Source organism: Carassius gibelio, chromosome B23 (genome assembly GCF_023724105.1).
Source record: "Carassius gibelio isolate Cgi1373 ecotype wild population from Czech Republic chromosome B23, carGib1.2-hapl.c, whole genome shotgun sequence".
Classification (NCBI taxonomy): Eukaryota; Metazoa; Chordata; class Actinopteri; order Cypriniformes; family Cyprinidae; genus Carassius; species Carassius gibelio.
The window spans coordinates 17698640-17721424 of NC_068418.1; the positions used below are offsets into that span (position 1 = coordinate 17698640).

General features: G+C 36.9%; 2 protein-coding genes across 29 annotated transcripts in view; one reads left to right on the forward strand and one right to left on the reverse strand.

Moving 5' to 3' along the window:
- hspg2 (heparan sulfate proteoglycan 2) overlaps positions 1–8779 on the reverse strand; it is a 102837-nt gene extending 94058 nt beyond the window's left edge. For all 27 annotated transcript variants that reach the window (XM_052595025.1, XM_052595016.1, XM_052595038.1 and 24 more), the window contains exon 1: positions 8444–8779. In XM_052595025.1, coding sequence (XP_052450985.1) covers positions 8444–8518 — 75 coding nt within the window. In that variant the 5' untranslated portion in view covers positions 8519–8779. The remainder of the gene's footprint in view (positions 1–8443) is intronic.
- Positions 8780–12538: 3759 nt separating this feature from the next.
- LOC128011089 (ceramide kinase) lies at positions 12539–20703 on the forward strand. Of its 2 annotated transcripts, XM_052593167.1 has the most exons (13): positions 12540–12960; positions 14441–14536; positions 14634–14771; positions 14851–14979; positions 15866–15929; positions 16198–16343; positions 16462–16536; positions 16629–16781; positions 16952–17057; positions 18106–18209; positions 18453–18649; positions 18731–19059; positions 20037–20703. In XM_052593167.1, the coding sequence occupies exons 1-13, from the start codon at positions 12831–12833 to the stop codon at positions 20095–20097; spliced, it is 1728 nt and encodes a 575-aa protein (XP_052449127.1). In that variant the 5' UTR covers positions 12540–12830; the 3' UTR covers positions 20098–20703. The 2 variants fall into 2 exon arrangements, with proteins under 2 accessions (XP_052449128.1, XP_052449127.1); XM_052593168.1 differs by lacking the exon at positions 20037–20703 and having other exon boundaries at positions 12539–12960; positions 18511–18649; positions 18731–19022.
- Positions 20704–22785: the final 2082 nt, after the last annotated feature.

Consider the following 22785-nt stretch of genomic DNA (forward strand, 5'->3'; position numbering starts at 1 on the left):
TTGCTTGTGGCAACACAGCACAACTTCCTGTGTTTGCAATGCATTCTGAGCAGCGAATAAGAACTGTGCAGCGGTTAGGCAAAGCTAGCAGTCATAACTAGGTCTTGTTTAAGAAAATGGTATCGGATCGGTATATGGGTTCATGTACTCGCCAATGCCGATGCCAGAATTTGTTGTGGTATCGGAGATATTTCCGATACTAGTATCGGAATCGGAACAACTCTAAACAGAACCATAACATACGTGACTGTGAAATCACCAACAACCTCCAGAAAGCTGGGGTGATGCTCTGACAATCTACTGTCCGCAGGAGACAGACTTTGACACAGAATTACAGAGGCTACAGCAAGATGCAAACCTCTGACAAGCACTAAAACTAGAAAGGCAAGATTAAAGTTTGCAAAAGCCAGTAGAGTTTTGGACCAGAGGTTTATGGACAGATGAGACAAAGATTAACCTTTATCTAAGTGATGGGAAAGCAAAAGTGTGGAGAAAAAAGGGAACTGCAAATGATCCTAAGCATACAGCCTCAGTAAGTGCATAAGTGCAAATAGTACATAACCCAAATTATTTCTCTCCTATTTTACATAATTTTAAACCGTGTTCATTTTCACAATATAAATTGAAACATAAATAACCAAATGTGAATTTTGCAACCCACTGTATTATATAGGACAGAATTTGAGGGAGGGAAATCTTAGATTGTCTTTGTGTGCATCTATGGTACAGGAAAGACTCACAGGAAAGCCTGAGTAAACTTTGTTGTTGGAAAGGGAATTTTGCCTCTCAGAGATAATTTTGCATTTAATTTCCCTGGCAGGATGATGAATCAGCAACTTGGCAATAGAGATTCACTGCTGACCCTAAAATCAATGCGCTGCCACTTTTGGCCATGCAGATATCCTCAACTGGAAGAGAGATGCAGATTTCCTCTCTTATCATTCAGCGCACATTGACAGGAACCAGGGACTGTAAAGTCATTCACAGAGGTCTTGTGTTAAATGTCAATTGCCAGTCTGCCACAAGAAATACAAATGGCATATTACCAGCAAGAATTTATTCAGGTAAAATATAATCTTTCTTCAGCCACATCCTCACCCATAAGCCAACACAAGAATTACCTCACATCTCGACTCTCTCATCTGAATGACAAAGAGAAGCTCTGCTTGCCAACAGGCAAGGGCCAGAAGTGCCCGGCTCCTGTAGAGGAGCTGTTGACATGCTAATGTACAATCAGCCTCCTGGGTGGCTCACCTAGATTTATCTGTGGCCTCTTTGGTTGAACCCAGCAGGCAGAGTGGTGTAGAGAAGGTGGCAGATATGCTGAATAGTGCTCCGAATGCTCAAAGGGGCCAATCACAGCACAGCAAACTGTGACAGACCCTGGCTACCACTTCAAAAGAAAGTATATTACCATCACTGCACTCAATCACTATATTCCAGGGGACACTAGGTCAATGGCGCTTGTTAAAATGTCACTTAGATGCAGCTTTACACATTTGTTTTGGTTAAACACTACAAAGCAAGTCTTTGTGGCCTTTTATGTTCACCAAACACCAGACATAATAAAGATGGGATTTACCTTTCTGGTCCTTTTTTTTGTAAATTGACAAAAGCAGCGTTCACAAAATCAAATGCACCATCGTCTGTCTTCTCGTTTTTATTTTCCTTTTGCTGTGACATACTGTGACCTGAGGGCACCGAATTTTTTTTCTTTCTCAGCATGATCTTGGAACTCAAATCCTATGGGGGTTTGCAGGAGGCTTGGAAAAAGTAGCGCCTTTCTTTCTTGGGCAAGCTGAGGCTTGTCGTAGATTAATGGAAGAAGAGGTCTCTGTGGAGAACTCCATTCACACGCTGTTTTTACAAGATCGAGTGAGACACTCTTTACAACCTCATCTTACCATAAATATCCAGCAAGCACCGACAAAAGTTACCTATGATGACATGTACTGAGTGATACGGAAACACTGATATGTAGAATGTAGAAGGCAGTGATTAGTAGACCGATATTAGAAATCAATGGCGCTTTTCCACTGTGTGGAATAACTCGGCACGTCTCCACGTAGTTTACATTTCCACTGCAGTTCAGTACCACCTTAAGCCGCGTTCAGACTCCACGATTTAAGCCCAGTTTTTGGCATGCTAAATATCTGGACCTGTCGACGATTCAAAATCATGCTGTGTGAAAAGTGTTCTGACTGAAAACTACATCGGCGATGACCGACAACCACTGAGAAAGCAAGATCCAGAGAAGCGAGGAGTTCGGGGAGGAGACAAGACCACAATATCAGCAAGCATGATATAATAAGAACACACAATCCTTGTTCCTCGCATCTCCCCAACCATTTCCTCCTCCATAATCTTCTTTTCTTTTTTTTGTTTTTGCTGCAAATCAGCGCACAGGCAATTTTTACTGCAAGCTTGTTGCAGGCTACCATTTTTAATAATAATCTCAGTCTCACTAGAGAACTCCAGTCTTGCACGCATGATATCGCGTTGTTTTCTTGACACATCTCGCGTGTGTTTGGTTGTTAAACATAGTTTGTGTGCCAGACAGAGTTGTCGGCGATTCTTTCTATTGTAAAGTCATACAGTGTGAAACCTTCTGTCACCAATCCATCGTGTAGTGTGAACACAGCAGCGACTGAATGCTGGACAAGATAGTCATGCAGTGTGAAAAGAACACTGAACTCTGAACTCAGCTTTAGAGGGGGTGGGATTATTCACATGTTGTTATAATTGCACCACCTCTACTGCCAGGACTCCTAAAAAAAAAATCATTCATTGCCGCCCCATCAAACTCTTGCTGGTTCTGCTCCTCTGCTATCAACGAGAGGAACGTCTGTAAACTAACTCAGTGTTAGATGTTGGCAAAGGCCATTTTAAAATAAAACAAATAGTGGAAGTGTAAATGAGCACAAACAATTAATTTAAAATAAAATAACAACAAAAAATATAATTTTGAGGTATCATTCGATAACCAATATGGTGGATTTTATTGAGATAATTAGGATGGATGGATGGATGTGCCCTTCTGGACTGTTCTCCAAAAGCAGCGTGGTAAAATGTGACAAAGGATCAAGAAAAGAGCTTTGTAGGGGTCAGATTAAGGGCACATCTTATGAAGCATCAAGCGGCACAATGAGTATGAACACTCATGTCTGCACTTGCAAGGGTTACAATTACCAGCTGAGCTGCAGCTGTTTTTGGAGTCTGCCTACTGCTCTATCACAGACAGCTCGCAAATAAAAGATGAAGATTCCAACAGTGATGTACCACAGGTTACCGGCAGATGAAGCGTATCAGAGGGACGAATTGATGTGTGTACGATCACAAATACGGGTGGAAACAATCCTCTGCAAACTGTATTCAAAAGACCAACATTTTGTGTGTACATTTCAAAATGAAGCATGTATTATAAAGTAAAATACAAAACAATACTGTAAGGCGGTATTTCCAAAAGTCAAGTCAATACATCAGCACTTAAATATGCAGTTCTAAGTTACCACTTTGAACTCAATGCAAACCACAGTCACAGTTCACAACAGCAAATAACAGCAGCAGGCTGTTTTCCACATGTGCCAATACGTTTACATCCAGCAAGATCGATAAAAAAACCCACAGCATTTACAACAAGAGCCAAAAGATGATCTATACCAAACTAAGATTGAAAATTTACATTTTTTTTCCCATAATGTGACATACGATACATCCAAGAGTAACGGATCACTGAAAAAGAAAAGATAAATAAGCGACTTCATTCTGTACATCTTTTTTTTGTTTGTTTGTTGTTAAAGATTTTACCTTTCATGTTTGCCTTAAACTCAGAAAGTAAAGAATTGAAACCAGCAACCACAAGGTTATGGGTTTGATTCCCAAAGAGTGCATTCACTGAAAAACTGGATCAATTAAATGCAACATTAATCATTCTCTGCCAAATGCACAGAAATGTAATCCAAGAGTTATATACAGGTGCTGGTCATCTAATTAGAATATCATAAGTTTATTTCATTAATTCCATTCAAATAAGTGAAAGTTGTATATTATATTCAATCATTACACACAGACTGATATATTTCAAATGTTTATTTCTTTTAATTTTGATGATTATAACTGACAACTAAGAAAAATCCCAAATTTAGTATCGGTGAAAAGGTTCAATATCGAAGACACCTGGTGCCACACTCTAATCAGCTAATTAACTCAAAACACCTGCAAAGGCCTTCAAATGGTCTCTCAGTCTAGTTCTGTAGGCTACACAATCATCGGGGACCTAGTAACGTTGCCGGGTTCAGTCCCGGGAAGAACGCTGTGTGAACAAAAGCCAGATCTAATGCCGTGTCGTGGTGATGATGCACGTTATCATGCGACTCTTTTACCGGCTGTTTTGAAGGCAGATCAACATTCGCAACAAAAAAAGTTTGCAAACTGTAATGAAGCAGAGATCAGTTAGCTCCTCACTTTCCGTTCTGACGTTGAGATCATTCACCAGCTACAGTGAAAGTATAACGTACCTAACGTTTTCGACTCGTACATTACATGTCATGCCCTGATGTCACGTGTCGTTACAGGATCTTTACAGGTTGTGTGTGAAAGCACGCACATATCCCGGGTAATCACTGGCAGTGTGAAAGTGCAAAATCTAGTGACCCGGGAACAATTGCCGGAACACTTTACCCATGTATTTGCTGGAATCGTAGTGTGAAAGGGGCTCAAAAGATGACCATTGACTCCTTGCACAAGGAGTGCAAGACACAAAAGGTCATTGCAAAAGAGACTGGCTGTTCACAGAGCTCATTGTCCAAGCACATTAATAGAGAGGCTAAGGGAAGGAAAAGATGTGGTAGGAAAAATGTCCAAGCAATAGAGATAACTAAGTATTGAGTGCTGTACATGTTCATACTTTTCAGTTGACCAAGATTTCTAAAAATCCTTTCTTTGTATTGGTCTTAAGTAATATTCTAATTTTCTGAGATACTGAATTTGGGATTTTCCTTAGTTGCCAGTTATAATCATCAAAATGAAAATAAATTAAAAAAAAATTATGAATGAATGTAATATACAAGTTTCACTTTTTGAATGGAATTAGTGAAATAAATAAACTTTTTGATGATATTCTAATTATATGACCAGCACCTGTATAAGAGGTCTTGGATTACACTACACTCCTAAAAAATAGAGGTTCTTTATTGGCACCAATAGTTCCATGACAAACCTTTTAATATCCATGGAACTTAACATTGCGCAAAAGACTCTTTATAGTAGAACAAGAGTATTCAAAGTATATTAATCTTCTGGTTATTAAACTGTTCTTCACAATAAAGAGTAAAATGGTTCTTTTAAGAAGTCTTCACGTTTGGGGAATCCAGAATGGTTCTTCTATGGCTTCGTTGTGCATACCTCACTTGAGAACATTTATTTTGAATAGCATAGTATACTTTTTTTCTGCAATAAATTCAAGTACCTAGCATTTGCTGGATGTAACAGACCATATTAGGTTGCCATACAGCTCACAAACAAGATACATAAAAAAGCACACTGAGACCATTAATAATCTCCTGTCCTCAAAATCTCATTGAACATGGGCCCAGTTATCCCAGCACTGTGCGCTAGATTCCTCTTCGCTTACTTGGAAGACCACGTGGGTGTTAAATTGACCAGGATGGCTGGACTATATCTAGATATTGCATAAGATACAGTAAATGTGGGCATACAAGGGAGGCCAAGATGGTGAAAGACACAACAGAAATGTGCTTGTAACTACGGTCTGGAGCAGTAAACCCAATATACCCACAGGAATCCAGACCTACCTTAAAATCCACCCCAGATGAAGTCAGGGTACACTTGTGACTGTTTATTCAGAGAGACATCTCAAAATAAAATAGCATGTCGTAACGCTAGATATCATGGGACAAAGCTCCAACACTTAAAAGGCTTTGTAGAGTCAAAAACAGAGCTAATAATAACAAACGACCTACTTTTAAAGAGATGATCCAGAGAAAAATAAAAGTTCTGTCATCATTTATTCACCCTCATGTGATTTTAATAAACAAAAGGATTAAGAAGAACAGTTTTTGTCCATATCATCAAACTCAGTAAGGTCCAAAAATAACACTAGACCACATTGACTGTCATTGTATTGAAAAAATAAAACAAGGAAACATTTTTCAAAATATCTTCTTTTTTGTTCCTCAAAAGAGAAACATCATACACGTTAGAAATAACATGTTAATTATGACAGAATTCCTACTATTCCTTTAAATGATTGGTATAAGTCCAATTTATGATAAAAACCAATCCCAACTAACAAAAAAACTATTTTCTTAAGTGAACTGAAACTTTGTTAATCGACAACTGCAGGTCTACACCTCTCAAAAGAGTTTCCTACTTTTTTTTTTTCATTTCAAATAAAAGTCAAACAACCTAAAAGCAAAAGGACAGTGGGCGTAAACCCACTTGCAACCCTTCTTTATCATCACACAATACTTCAATGACCTCACAAGAATCCAGTTTAACCCAAAAATTACATGTGTCAATAAATAGGAAAGAATCGCCTCTCAATTACCATGTCATTGACAGTTAACAGCAGGGAGGGAGCACTTGATTGCGTCAGTAAACTAAAAGGTAATAAAGTGCTTTTATTGGGGTTTTGTCAATGCTGATTGATACTTATGACCCTGAAATTCCAGTAGGACACCAGGGATGCCGGTGGCAACTGAAGCCCTAAGTGTTCAACTGAATGAAATGAACTCTTTGTCAAATCTTAGGCAGGCTTGTAATGGAAAAAACACATGGCACTGCTTCCATTTAATTCAATTATATTGCAATTGACTCAGTGGTTCCTGGGACAAAGCAGCAAAGATCTCAAATTACCAAAGGCGATTGGGCCCCTGCCATACATCAGTAAACTAAGAGAGGCTCATGTTCACTAGTGTCTGAATGATAAGAGAGGGATTATACATGATATGCAGGATGAACACAAGCCGATTTAAAGAATCCCGAGTTATACATGACAGGACTTTCCGTTAGCATGTGATGCAGAGGATGTTTGAAGAATTTCAACATCAAAGGCTTTCCAAGGCACCACTAATTTGAGCTAACTAGTTAAACTAACTCCAAAAAGTAAAGGAGGGGGTAAATGACTGTACAGCCTACTTAGAATCTCTCCCCTAAAAAAAGGTGGTTTATAGTAGTTTACGATCAGTGAAAGTAAATTTGATATGCTTTACAAGGAACCGATCGACAATAGCTTAGTGTATAGTTCAACTTTAAGCAAAATAGTGCAGTATTACAAAAGCTGATTTACTTTCCACTTTGTGGTGTTAAAGTAATTTCACATGCTATTCCAACGGATCAATTCCAGTCAGTAACTCTCCACCTACATGTGCAATAAAGTTCAAATGAATCTACCAGCAAGCTGGAAATAGTACAGTATTACAGGTACCAAGAAAGATGAGATGTAGGTATTTGTTTTTCACATTAACTTTCATACTTACTCATTAGATTGGCTGCTTTGCCTCATTGAGACACTGTTTATTTTAATCACCATTTACTTTATCAAACTGTTGCTGTAACACAATGTCAGAATAAAGCAAGAATTCAAAGACAGTTTTCACAAGGTTGTCAATTTCTTTACAAGTACCTTACACAAACATTGAGGGTCAATAAGCAAGTCTTTCCAGAAGTTGTGCTTTTATGTGATTTATAAAAAGCATAGGAGAAAAATGCAGCGCAGAAAACGGAAGCAATCACAGAATTAGTTTATGCCACTCATAATCTAATCAAGATAACCCGCTTCCTGTTTCACTTGCAACTATAATAAACAACAAATATATTATATATATATATATATATATATATATATATATATATATATATATATGACTATGCAACTATTACATAACACATATATGAAATATATTAATGTGCATTATAGGATATGCAATATGACATTACAGTATCAGCAGCAGTATCTTGCAGGATGTATACAATGTATACAACATCAATAATAGGGGTTTAAATTAGGAAGCCATGCATTTTTATAAGTAGGTGTGGAATGAAAGTGCTCCAAATCAATGAGTGTCAAAGAAATAAAGTTAATCAAGTATACAGGCATGCAAGACGCCAGTGAGACCAACTATGAATAGCTCGTTTCTATGGTTAAAATTAGACCAGGACTAGAACACACATGGAACACTTGAGTCGAGCTTTAGTTATGCGTGCGAGATCAATGCTACGCAACACAACGTTCACATACAATACGCGATTTACTAAACGATGCAAAAAAAAAAGTGAAAAAGAAGTGAAAATTGATTAAATAACGACGCAAAGTTTTGCAAAGTAACTTTGTGCATGAATTTCCATTGATATAGTTACCCGATACAAAATGGCAAGGAATTGTGATATCAAAAGTGTATAAAAATACAAATGAATCACTTACATTAAACAGATGCGAAGTAAACATCAAAGGGAGGATAAAAAGAGTGAGTTTATGGGCACGTATTCTCGTTCCCATTTCTGCCAACCCTGCACGACTCCAAACACGCCGCTGGGAAAATCAAAGTCCGTCACTTGAAGCCACTGAGAATTATATTCGCAAAAGTTTGAAGCGTTTCTTCTACAGCAAGGCCGCCGTCGCTTCTCCGTCCCACACTTGGTGGGACTTCATTTACCGAAGAAGAAAGAAATCCGTCTGCTGTTGAGTCCTTGTGAGAGATAACACGAAGGGAAACTGATGGTTGACTTGTGAATATCCGTTCAGTGTTGCCAACTTCTTTCAATGGAAAGTAGCTAAACCCTGCCTGAAAAGTCGCTAAATGTCGCTAGATGACGTCATATGGTAATTACCATATTCATGACGTAGGTGCGTCATATTATCTCGCCCTTTCTGTGCTCATGTACTGAATTTTAATGCTGCAAAAATTCTCAATAAAACGTTTTTTATTATTATATTTTAATGTTTCTGTTGTCAGACAACGGAATTAATATTATAATGACTGAAACGCGGTCCATTAAGACTACATACCAGCTCTCAAAGATGTTAATCTGTGCACTAAAATCCTATTCACGACTATGAAATAACATACACATAAGATTAAGACAATGGTTGAACTGTGATTTCGACTGTACTTGTATGTAAAATAGAGTTTGAAGCAACAGAATATCTTTTTTTAACTGAAAGTGCTGCTCCTCTCTGCTCGCTGAACAGGGCAGATAGAGATGCGTGTGCGCGCGCTGCCTGTGGGGGGGGGGGGGGGGGGGGGGGGGGGGGGGTGGGGGGGGGGGGGGGGGGAGAGCGCGAGCGCTTGTGCTCGTTCGGCAGTACTGGAGAGTCTCAGAGAATAAATAAGGTCTGTCAAAAAAAAGTCGCTAGATTTGTCGCTAGTCGCTTTTTTGGAAAAAAGTCGCTATGGGGGTTTGAAAAGTCGCTAAATCTAGCGACAAATCCGCTAAGTTGGCAACACTGTATCCGTTTTGTTCTGTTGGTCCCACTTTCCTATGGGCAGCAGAAAGTTCAGTATGCACTGCCTTAGCGGATCACTTCAGTGCGATGATGTTTAACTGTTGACGATGGCCGTGTCTCAAATCATAGTGAGTTGCCTGGACAGCATATTTGAGGGCTGCTCAGCAGAGGCGAAAAGCCACTCGAAACGTAGGATGTACGATGCACAGAAGTATGTCGCCCAAATATGTTTTCTAGATAGGCAGCTCACTAGGATTTGAGACAGCTTACTAGCGATTGGTGTAAAAAGCGGAATGGAATTCCGGGAGCGGGATCTTAAAGCTGGACTATACGCCTCTTCTACATGAGGCTACTTCTCTCTTTTACATGAAAATACACAACATATGTCTTGTACTGTGACTTTACAAAATGTCTAAAAAATGCAAATAAGTTAATTTAAAAAATAGATGAAATAACCATTAATCTGCAATGCCTGTTGTGTAATTTTTTATTATAAAAATAAGCTAAATATTTAATAAAACCCTTCACCTTTGCCAGTTCATGCTTGTTACACCCAGGATGAATACAGTTATTTGACATCATATTTTAAAACAACACCAATGTCAATTAATCAGACAGCATCTCACTTTGAAATATTATTTAAAAAGCAAACCCGAATTTACAGCTCTACATCTATTAATCATATTTGCAAAGTCACTTCAGTTGGATTTTGAAAGATGCCGAAACAAACATTAATAAAGGTGATTATTAGAAAATGTTTACAAATTCTAATGACAATTACAGTACTCTGGTAATTATTATTATTATTATTTTGCAATATTTGTTTTCTGAAAGTATGGTTGTTTTGTAAATCGACATTATTCCAAAGTTAAAAGTTATCACATTTGATTATGACGCTTGTTCGTGAGCTTTCTATTGTTTGCTGTTCAAATAAATGTGCTCTGGGTTAAATCACTTTGTGGCAGTAGCACCACCTAATGACGCAAAACATATGATGCTTAACTCTCTGCTGAAGATGTCAATGTTGATTATTTACAGCTGGATATTTTATGGTTTGGCCCAAAAATACTTGTCTCTGTCAAAAAATGTAAACTTGAGTTACATCATTTTTGTTCAGTTTACATATTTTCACATTTCTCTTGGCAGACTCTTCAGCAAAGCCTTTAAGATCTAATATAATCCTGGCACAGCTAGCAGAAATTAATACTGACCTCCTTTTACTGAAAGAAAGAGCTAATTATGCATCTATAAAACTGTGAAACCACCAGTGATGGTGACTGCCTATCTTTGGCTATATTACAAACGTACCCAAACAAATGGATCAGGAAGCATGTGGACATATATGTTACAATGTTGCTTTATGACCACATAGGCTAAGTCTATAAAACGTACCTATATCATTAGATCCAGTAGTGGACTAACCTTACCTCAAAACAAGTTTAACCACATACAATAAACACTTCCCTGATCACTTCTTTAATTTCTTTCTGTTTAGCCATTCTGAATTTTCTCCAAACAATATCACAAGGACATCTGCACATGATCTGTTTACATGCCCAGTCACATCCATAACGGGGACAAAGTATGCCTCTGTCTTGCGGTGAGTTTTTAGAGCAGCTGTTTTTAATTTAGACTGCATCTGCCCAGCTGGATTTCCTCTAGCAACTCCAAAACAAGACTGTAGAGAATGATTATTGAGAAAGCAGCCAAGATGCATCACTGTATCTGTGAAAATACAGATGCAGGTTGCTTGCGACACGAAATGGATGTCAGATTGTTAAATCTGACTATGTAGCTGACTGGAATTAAATAATTCATGCTACATTCCTTTTGGATTAACTTTCTTTGAGTCCTCCCAGCTAAATTGCCAAAATGAGAGCTTGGGAGGGAAAATTATGCCTGGAATGAACACATGAATATCGGAAAATAATCTGAGAAGACATAAAAGTAAAACAGTGAATAATTGTATTTTTCATAACGAGTGTCTCAAAACCAAAATCAGGTGTATTTGTTTATGAGCAGTGCATATGCATGGAATATCTGAACCGTTGTCTCCACCTGCTGGAAGTTATAAGTAAATGTTCTGGAATACAACGTACTAGTCACCAGAACATTAAAAAAAACAAGACTGGAAAATGCTAAAACGTTGTTCCTTTTGGAAGAGTATATTTTTTCCTTTTGGAAGAGTATACGTCTTATTGTGTCTTATTGTGTTATTTCCATTGCATTCTATTTAAATATTCATTATGGCATGTCATTATATTATAAAAGCATTCATAGTGACTAAGGATGCAAGCAACTTTTTTTATACCAACATAGCACGTGAAGACAGTTTAAAAAAAACTTTCACGATTTGAAGACTGTTTAATTTCTGTTTGGAGATACAGTCTTTAGGGAACTTTTGCAAGCAGGCGGGTTAAGCAGCCTTTCAGGAAAGTCAACTTTCCTGGTTTATATAAAGGAAGAGAAGAAACTCAAAAATAGACCAAAGACGAGTAAGGTGTGCTTAGTGTCGTCAAGCAAGCCTGGCACTTGTCTTTTGACATCTGATGTTCTTATTATATGTGTTCAGACTATTGTATCCTACAACAAAAAAAGAAAAAAAGAAAAGAAACTTCATAACACATTTCAACCGTCATGTCATCTAGTCATTCCAGATAGACACAAACTGCATGTTGACAGTAAATACAAGGTCTCAGAACGACAAGCTTACATAAATATACTTTTTGTCGTATATACAGCAGGATATACAGGGATTCTTTTTCTATCCACACATCATAAATAGGCTATTTCAAAAGAATCTATTTAGTGTTTGTGTTTATTTCACTATCTTGGACCTCCATTTCACGCATTAGACTATTTAGCTATTACTGCATTAAAAAGTTCCCATTCATAAAACATAATTGATAAATAACACCAGACAGCGTAAATTAAATGTTCTATTTTATAAAGTTTAAATTAAGAGTATAAAAGAGCGCTTCTGAATAAGTAAATGAATTACGGTTACTCATTACATACTCACACACGTTTATCCAATCAGAGCTGCGTATGCAAATTTCCAGGACAGGTGCGCAGCCTCACAGTGAAGTGAACCTGTTTTATACAAAACCTGTAACAAACAGTCAAATGGGTAAAGCACACAACAAAGAAGACGGAGCCAGGTTAACGCATCGGAACCTACCTCACCTAAACTTAATTATTACCCTCGGTCTCGGAGAATATTTTTAAGCAACGTCTATGCTCATATTTGTTCGCTTCAAATGTAAGACGTCTTGACCAACTTCGAAATTCTTGCATGAATAAATATACCGCTGAATGCGTGTGGGACCATGAAGTTTAGGTAAATGGATGTAAAAGATAGACGATGATGGAGATAGATTCGGTGAGGGTCGAGTCGAGTCTGTGGATCGGTAATAAGCGGTACAGGGCTTTCCTAAGCGGATGGTACTTCAGCTGGACTGAGATCGACAAGAGGAACCGGGAGAAGAAAACAAGTAACGTTACGACATTCATGATCTTTCTAAACACACCTGAGGCCCTTAATACAGATGCGATCTAAATGCTTTAGGCAGCTCACTAAGTTTAAAGACAGTTGTTTGTTATGAAAATCAGATAGCTGGTAGAAATATTTGGTTTATATCTTGTTTCTACATTTCATATTCGGTTAAAAAGCTAATTCGTGTACTCAAGATCATATAGTTGGTTTGCTAAGGGTGTATGACAACATTACATGGTAAAGAAAGATCCTATACTGACTGAGGTATTAATTGTTGGCTGTGAATGTTATTTGCTTTACGTGACGATTATATGGAGAGGAGTAACATGAAATCATTTAAATGCATTGAATTAATATTCAATTAAAGGCGCACTTGGTCATTTTTTGATCATTATAAACGTAATGAATAGCACTTTTGAGAAATATAAAAATTATGTTTACTCGCATGTGATAAAAACTCAAGTCTTTAAAAAATAAAATAAAAATGTATCTACAGTATAAGTAGGTCGCCCCCTATTGGGCGCTGCCATGTTGACATCACATGACCAGCTGTGCTTAATGGACTGTGTTACTTATATCATTAAGAGTAATGTTTAATATTATAAGCCCAAGTCAGCAGCTTTTATTTTTAATAAGTAAAAAAAAAAAAAAGTAAAATAATTAGCTGATAATTACTGGTATTGAAACACAAGTGCAAAAAAATATAAAAATGATTTACACACTTAGATGAAACTGTCTTTCAAAAAAAAAAAAAAAAATAGAGAGAGAGAGACGACCTTTATATGTAATGGAGTGAGGTACTGATATTAATAACAAAATATGTTTAATAATATAAGAGCCCAAGTCAACAGCATTTACTGTTAATAAATAACAAAAAAAACATTGATTATAATATTAGAATAATTAGCTGTTAATAATTAGTAATTGGATGAAGAGACATTAAATATAAACAAAAACCTATGATCAAAAACATACTGACTGTACCTTTGACACATCAGTCACGTATATGAAGATGACTAACCACCATATAATGATTTGATGCTGAGTGTAATGTCATTATTATTAGTTTAATTATTGACGAGAAATAGCCTATAGAAAAAGAGTAGTCATACTGTGTGCGCTATATATATATATCTATATATCTATATTTCTATTTTTATTTAATTTATTTGCATTACAATATAGATGTGGGCATGTGGCAACATAATCCAGAGACAGAGTTGGATTGGATTCAATAGAATATTGCTCCACTCTCTGCTGATGAATGGGAAAAAAATTTATTCCTTACTGGGAATTCATCTTTGTCTGTATTCTTAAAACAAACTGAACAGCACCAGCCAGGTTTGACAATGCCTTGAACATAAAAGACGTCTGCAGAAAAAAAGGCCTGAGTAGGAATGGTGGAATGTTTCTTGAGAAAATGAGAAACGGGTATATCACTTATTCAAGAGTGTAAAGTGTCTGTCTGCTGTTCTTAGTTTCAGTGCCAGTGTCAGAGGTGATTGGGGTGAAGGAGGGCCAAGTCGAGATCCAACCCCAGAAGAAAGTAGAAGACACTGACCTTGACTTTACACGTACGTTTCTGAAAGGGAATATTTTTTTTTTTGCATAGGGGTCAAATACAGTGATGTTAGACTAAACATGTTTTTGTCTTTTTCTTCAAAAAAAAAGTATTCTATGTGAAGCGCGGCAGCAAAGGAAACGGTATTGGAGCACCGAGGAGTCTAGGCAGGACCCAGTTCTGCTGTCCAAGCCGGGATGTCCGGGATCAATGGATCACTCAACTCCGAACCGCACTCAAAACCCACAGTATGTAAAGAGAAAAATAACACCCTTAATCTCTAATGACTCTCTAACGACTCATTAACGACCCTCCCTTCATTATCAGGTCCCTCGCGTCCTCACAGGTTGTTGGTGTTCATTAATCCTTTCGGAGGGAAGAAGAGGGGGAAACAGATCTTTCACTCTCTAGTGGCCCCTCTGTTCGAGCTGGCTGGCATCAGCTCTCATGTTGTGGGTGAGATACTGAGACTCTATCTGTGCCGTTCAGTTACTGAGCAGTTATCAAGTGTCCCCTCGCTTGGTCTCTGATACGCCGTGCACGTCAGGTAGTACGGTTCTCAAATAACATCCGGAGATCTTTATCAAGACTTTGGAAGAGGGCTCAGTTAAAATTAATTAATTTAATAAAAAATAAATACATTTAAAATTTGACAATATTTGAATATTATATTTATGCTATATCAATTGATTATTTAGATTTTTCTTTTATGCCAAAAGTCATTAGGATATTAAGTAAAAATCATGTTCCATTTCATTTGGAGAACTTCAAAGGTGATTTTCTCAATATTTAGATTTTTTTTGCACCCTCAGAATATATATATTATTTATTTCTCTCTATTTTGAATGGTGTGGTATTTGTTTAATTTAAATATATGCGCATGTGTGTGTGTGTGTGTGTGTTAAACATACAAGGGCACAGTATTATATATATCCCTAGCATTTAATTTAACAATTAATTAATTTTAATTATTAGTTTAATTATTATTCTTGAAAAAATATTTATGATTATTATTTTATCATAATTTGTTTGTTTTTTTTAAGTATGAAATAAAAGTTCATTTGTCAACAATTGTAGGAGTCATTTAATGTAACTAATTAAATAAAATTTTGTTTACTGGAAATTCATACATAAAGCAACTTGCTTTTTCAAAAGAGTAATGTAATTTAATAACTACAATTTCTGAAATGGTTTTGTGTAAAAATAAAATAAAATCGTACATAGAATTAGAGCTTTCTTATTTCAAAAGATGAAGAAAAACTAGGTTTCACATTATATAACCACATTAAACACAGATATAGAGCAATTTGAAATAAAACTGGGGGCTGTCTCTTGTTTTTAGTGACTGAACGAGCAAATCAGGCCAGAGATTACATCCTGAAGAAAGACTTAACAGGGTTTGATGGGTAAGAGATTTCTCAGTGGCCATTCCTTATGAATAAAGATTCAAGAATGTATGGTAACAACGGTGTCATTGTAATAATTCTTGTCTAATGCGCCCTGTCCTCTGTATTCTGTTGTTAAAACAGAAGTGTTGCATAAATACCTGCAAAGCAATCATAGAAATATGCGTCTATATTTCGATCAAGTCTGCTCATGATACTCCATATTTAGGTTTTAGGAAGGTTATTAAAAGATCTTGTGTATTTTAAGCCAATCTTTTTCCCCATTCAGAGTCATATGCGTGGGTGGAGACGGCATGTTCAGCGAGCTGCTGCACGGTGTGATTGGACGAACCCAGCAGGAGGCGGGAATTTCAGAACACGACCCGACTGCAATGCTGCGGCCGTGTGACCTCCACATTGGCATTATTCCAGCAGGTGAACTTCTGCATAGCTCTGTGACTGTGGCGACTGTGGTCTGTTTATATCACGGATGCACGGTTTCGTTAGTGAGAGGAGCGTTAGTTTACCTCCCTGTGTTTACTCTTCTCCACAGGCTCGACAGATTGTGTGTGTTTCACTACCGTAGGCATAAATGACCCTGTGACATCGACGCTGCACATCATCATTGGTAATCTGCACATCATCTTCCGTTTTAAACTGTAAAATGTCGGTCAAGACTAGACTATATAACTCGATCTTTTTCCTTTTTTAACTCACCAGGAGACTCTCAGCCTCTGGATGTGTGTTCTGTCCATTATCAGTCAACGCTGGTGCATTATTCAGTCTCTATGGTGGGCTATGGTTTTTATGGAGATGTTTTGGCAGAGAGCGAGAGGCACCGCTGGATGGGCCCTCTCAGATATGATTATTCAGGTAAATACAATAAAGTATATACTATATGCAAATATAGTTTTGACTGAATAGTGATATGTAGGTCAACGCTTATTACTTACCTTAATACATATAATCATAATTGTGAGAGGAGAAAGAGACCTCAGTCCCATCTCTGCTCATATTGCCATGTCTGTTTGCTTTGCTGGTAGGTTGTATGGTGTATTTGTGTAACAGGAGTTATCCGGGACTAGTGCAATATCTCCCTGCTGATTCCCATATCTCCAGCCCAAGGGACAACACTCGCTGCCTCTCAGGGTAAAGATTTGCATTCGTCTTTTTACTTGGAAATCACATTAGAAACATTTTATTTGCATATATAACAGTGAAATTATTTTTACAGTTTAATACAGTGAAATAATTTTCACTCTGTACATTTCAAAGAAACAGCAAGTCACGAATTGAGGTAAACTTGAGATTTTGAATATATATTTAATATATGAATACATTTTTATTTATAATTTTTTATAAATTGTTAAACACATTTTATTTATACTTTCTTAACACTCACAAGTGTGCCTAATGTCTGTAAAATAGCCTATAGAATTATGACATTAGTTATGTTTTACATTTATTTAATAAATTGTAGGAGCAATAATAATAGTCATATTTATTTGACCCACTAACTTTAAAACTCACTATTCTAATTCTATTCTAAAAAAAAAATAATCTACCTTTCTAATCTTTTTGTATTCTATTTTCTTTTCATTATACAATTATCAAAAAAAAAAGACCTCTAACATTAGCTTGCTCTATTCTTTCTCTATTCTATCTGTTTTTATTTTTATTTATTATGTTATTTATAAGCCCTTGGTATGTGTACTGCGTTTAAGCTAACTGAGACTTGTTATAGCACTTATACATCATTGCTCTTTTTGTGTTTTTGATTGCTTCCATTGTCCTCATTTGTAAGTCCCTTTGGATAAGTGTCTGCTAAATGACTAAATGTAAATATTAATTAATAACGAAAATTTATGTAAAAATAATTAAATAATACATTCAAAATCGAAGCAAATGTAAATTCAGTTATAAAATATATTACATTTGTTTATTTGCATTTTTAATGAACTCGTGTTTTATACTAATTTGTTTATCTTTTATTTATTTTTATTTTTTTAACGTTGTATGTGGAATTACATGCCCATAAGCAAAGATGGCAGGATTTAAATTGCACACTTTGTGGGGTCTTGCATCCGCCAGATATTGAGAACGGCTGTCTTCACTGATACCCATGACTTTTACACAACCGCTTGGTTTTTACAGCTCCAGCAAATGTTTAAAAGCATGTTTGCGTGTGTAACTGCAGGTGCAGAGTATGTTCAGAGAGCAAAGAGAGGCTGTTCCCCCACTTTGACAGCTCCAGTTCCCTCTACAGCACTACTGTGAGCCAGTACAGCAGTGAGTTAGAGGGTAAGACCATCTGCCGCCTGTTTGTATAATGATGGTCTGTGTCATCTCATTAGAGACCTATTACTGAGATCACACTGTGCTGTGTGTCTCTGTGGGCTTCATATGTTGTACGACTGTATTTAACCGTTGTCATGCAAGCACCAAAGTGTGCTTGGGTTGACCTACAGTACAAAGACATTATGCAGTTCTGATGTAGCCTATGATTTTAGGATCTTGAACCTTTTATTACTGTTTTTATCTCAGGTGAGTGGGTGACTGTTGAAGGCAGGTTCAAGTGTATCTCTCTCACCTGTATTTCAAGCTCATGTCCAAGGAGCCCAAAGGGTCTTTCGCCGTCCGCTCACTTGGCCGACGGGACAGCAGACCTCATCCTGGTGCGAGAAACGAACCCTCTGGGCTTTCTCACGTATCTTCACAGGCACACAAACACACAGGATCAGGTAAAACCAGATGACATTCAAGAACACAAACTCCCTGCTACAAGTTAAATCAGTCGGAAAAACAAACTTCCGTACTTTCAGTTTGACCTGCCCTTTGTTGAAGTTCATCGTGTCAAGGCTGTTCGGTTTTCTCTACCCCCTGGAGAAGAAGAAGAGGAGTATGAGGAGGGTGATCGAGAAATACAGACCTCCGCTGAGAGAGTACTGGAGGATCCGGAGAAACTGAGCGGTGGTAACACTGCAGGTCACTCACAGCAGCGTTTTTCAGCGAGGAAGGAGAGAGGAAATGTGACAACGAGTAGAGTAAAGAGACGAGGCTTCGTGTGTGGGCCTTGCTGTGCTAAACCTCGCTCGATATCAGTGTGGAACTGTGATGGAGAACTTCTGCCTCACACCGAGATCTCATGCAGGTATTATTAAGATCAGTCTGTTGAGCAAGTCCGAGCTATTTCATTGGAGAAGCAAAGCTAACACGCAAATAGTAATAAAAGTAAATAAGAATTGAACATCAAATTAAAGATCAAAAATCACGTGACACTGAAGACTTGAGTAATGGCTGCTGAAAATTAAATGCAGTCTATTTTAAAATACAGACAAATGGGGTTTAGAAATATCGGTAGAATTTTGTCAACCGGTAGAGATTTTCCACTGTCGTTTCTATCACAGTTGCATGCTCACATGATGCTGCTGTGCTATACGTGCTCATGAAAGCTTATGGTTTGCACGCGTTTTAAGCACAAGTTATGTTATGCCGTTTAAATGCAATCAGCAATAAAATCAAACTCATTTTGCTATATGCATACAGTATACTGTCAGAGAGACAGTACACATTAACACGGTGCTCATAGAGCGCAGGAGTATTGAACGGGAGTATGAGTTATTTTTGACACTTTACAGGATTTGAACCGTGAAATACACACACTTGTATGAGTCAAAATGCTCATCTTTGCAAGTATCCTCGTAAACGCAGTAATTTAATTTAAGGGAGAAAAAAAACATGTGTACAGTTTATTGGATCCGGGCAGGTCTTAAAGTGACAGCAGTCTTCACTAAATCACTTTTGTAACTTTAATAAGAATAAATCTATATTTAATTTACACAGTGAAGAATATGCAGTGTTTTATATATATTATATAATTACTTTATAGAATGTATGTAGACTTTATTTTTTTATTTGTACTACTTTTCTTTTTTGTCCTATTGCTTGTAATTAGTTTCTTAATCTTAATTATTTTTTTATATCGACACTGGTGACAAGAATTATGAAATTTCTATGGTATCAAAAATTTTGCAAAAATAACTATATTGTGATATATATCGATACAATGTTTTGGACTTTGAAACCAAAAATGTTGCATCTTTTCATTTGAATGTTTCCTTTCCACAGAGTTCATGGCCAGCTGGTGCGTCTCTTTGCCAGGGGCATCGAGGATTCAGCAGTGCCATGAAACCAATCTAACAAATGAGATGTGATCAACCAAACAGATCTTCACGAGGACTTCATTGGAAGGGAGATATAATGTAAATAATATGCATGATGGGTGAGAGTCTTAAAAGGTGAACGTATAAGACACACAGTGAAGCAGAGATGTCATTTAAGCTAATTTCCCATTTGTTAACCCGATATTTCAGCCGTTCTATTTTCATGGAAATATCGAGAATAGTGATACCATTAACATATTTGGGTAATGGATCAGTTTTAGATTTGTAATAATATTGTTTATTTCACTGATTTTATAGCTTTTTTGCAGAGCAAAAAAGGATTCATGCAATGTTTTAGTGTAATCCGACAGGTAATGTTAAATGTTGATACGTTTATTTAAGAAAGGTTTTGCACTGGTTGTCTGTCTAGGGCTTGTACTGTGTATGGGAGTGACATGGGAGTCACAAACAGAGTGAATAACATGTTTTAAGGGAGTGGACTCATTTCAGGCAGCATTCTAACAGCTCAGCTGGAATGTGCATGTACAGGATGCCAATGGGTTTTGTGTTCAAAATCATGAATGAGTATATGTGTGTTTGTCCAAATAAAGTGTCATAAATGTCTACCTTGATATGCTTAAACAGTGGTTTTCATTTATCAGATACACCACACACACTACATGAAAAAAAATACATCAGTGTATCAGATTATCAATTTGCGAATGAAGATATTACATTTATAATTAATAAGAAATAACGCATTTTTATAAGCTACATTTCTTAAAAAAAAAAAAAAAAGAGGAAGAAAAAAGAACAGTAGTGCATATTGTGAATTAGAAGATCTTATGTAATGTAGTTCCTTATAAATAAGGTGTTTTCAGGAATGAGTTCCATTTCATCTTATCTAGGGTTCGATTTTAACGATCTAATAGATAACTCTTTTGTAAGTTAGGCCTACATCAGAATCCCACTCTTATCATCAAATCGCCGCTTCTGGCAACCAAAGAAAGAAAGAAAGGATTATGGGGAAAGATGATCGACTGTAACATCACTGTGTTTCGACAGCTGATTAAACATTGATCAATTTATGAGACTTAAACCCTGTAATCCTGGTTAATTAATAATAACCCATCTTAACTGTAAGTGACAGAGGGTGTCTTCTTTCCCTCAACCTGGTGGAGGAGGAGGATGAAAATTTAGCACTGTACAATCTATGACAAAACTGTACCTGCGCTTCATTATTACCGGTTACATCTTCGGCGTTAGATCCTCAGGACTGAAGTACATTCCAAACCTCTTGGTCACATTTTTGGCATTCATTGCCTTTTCTGGCACCACCGGTACAACCAGATCTATAAGAGTTAAATATATCCTCAGAAACATCAGCTTCACATGCATTCCCAGCTCTGCTGCATTTCAAAATTTGAAGAAGAAAAGAAACAAAAAGAGTTAGAACTGGAACCTTCAAGGAGGGATTCCAAAAACCTATGTAAAAGCCTCTGAAGAAAAATAATAAAATGTTGATCTTTCATCTAGATACAAACACAGATAATTTGCATCATCCCTATACTCAAAACAGCACATTTTTTTTTATAAAATAAACATATTCCATTTCAATATTTTTTGTTATATATTTTATTTTATTGTCCAGTTAGACCTTTTTTTTTCTTTTCTTTTTTTGCTAAACATTTTAAACTCCAGCAAGTTCCACTGAAGCATGATCAACGTTACCACATTATCCACCGTTTTGTGAGTTACAAAAGAATCCCTTACGCAATGATAATTCTGGATATGTAATGTGCACCAGCAAACAAATTATCTCGCACAATACCAAAATGAGGAAATTGAAGTCGTTACACATTTACAGTAAGACAGAAAAAGCACTTCCTCTTGGATCACAGCATTCAGCACTGTCTGAGCACCTGGTGTTGATTTCAGAACATAACCAAACACTTGTTTTTCCGAAGTCGGCCAGGCATGGAAACACTATGTATTATAAATAGGCAGCTGCCATAAAATACCTTTGTGAAATTGATATGGATAACTGACCGGCCATTTACCATTAACTACATTTTATAACAGTAATCAGTTGTTGTTTGGGCGTCAACTATGGTAACCGAGATAAACCTATACAAGAGATAAAGACTGAAAAGCATCTATACAAACACAGATCGCTGCAATTTGAAACTTAAGACTTCCAGAACAAACGATCGAATTAAACATGCTGGCTAAACAGCACTAACTCTCACGCCACGTTTTAGGATTGGTTTATCAGTGAAACCACGTCACCTGTATTTACAGCACTTCCAGGAACAACCTTCAGTTTCTCAGAGCTTATTTTTACAACCTGTTTTACAATCCTCCACAACAGAAATAAGACACCAACTGCCCCCTATCGGTGAACGAGAGAAATGACAGATCTCCTCTCACAATTCAATACGCTAAACAGACCAAAAAATAAAATCTATAACTTTCCTGTGGCTCAGTGTTAAGGCATTGCATTTGCAGTGCAAAATGTCGTGGGTTCAATTACCAGGGAATACACATATTGGTAAAGATTTTTTTTTTTTTTTTTGCCTGAATAAGTGAGTCAAGTATGTCGTTTTGGATAAAAGCGTCTGCTTAGTGCATACATGTAATGTAAAATGTGACAACTAGAACCACTACTACTGTAAAATCATTAAAAAAAAAATGAGGACCTCATAAAAACAATG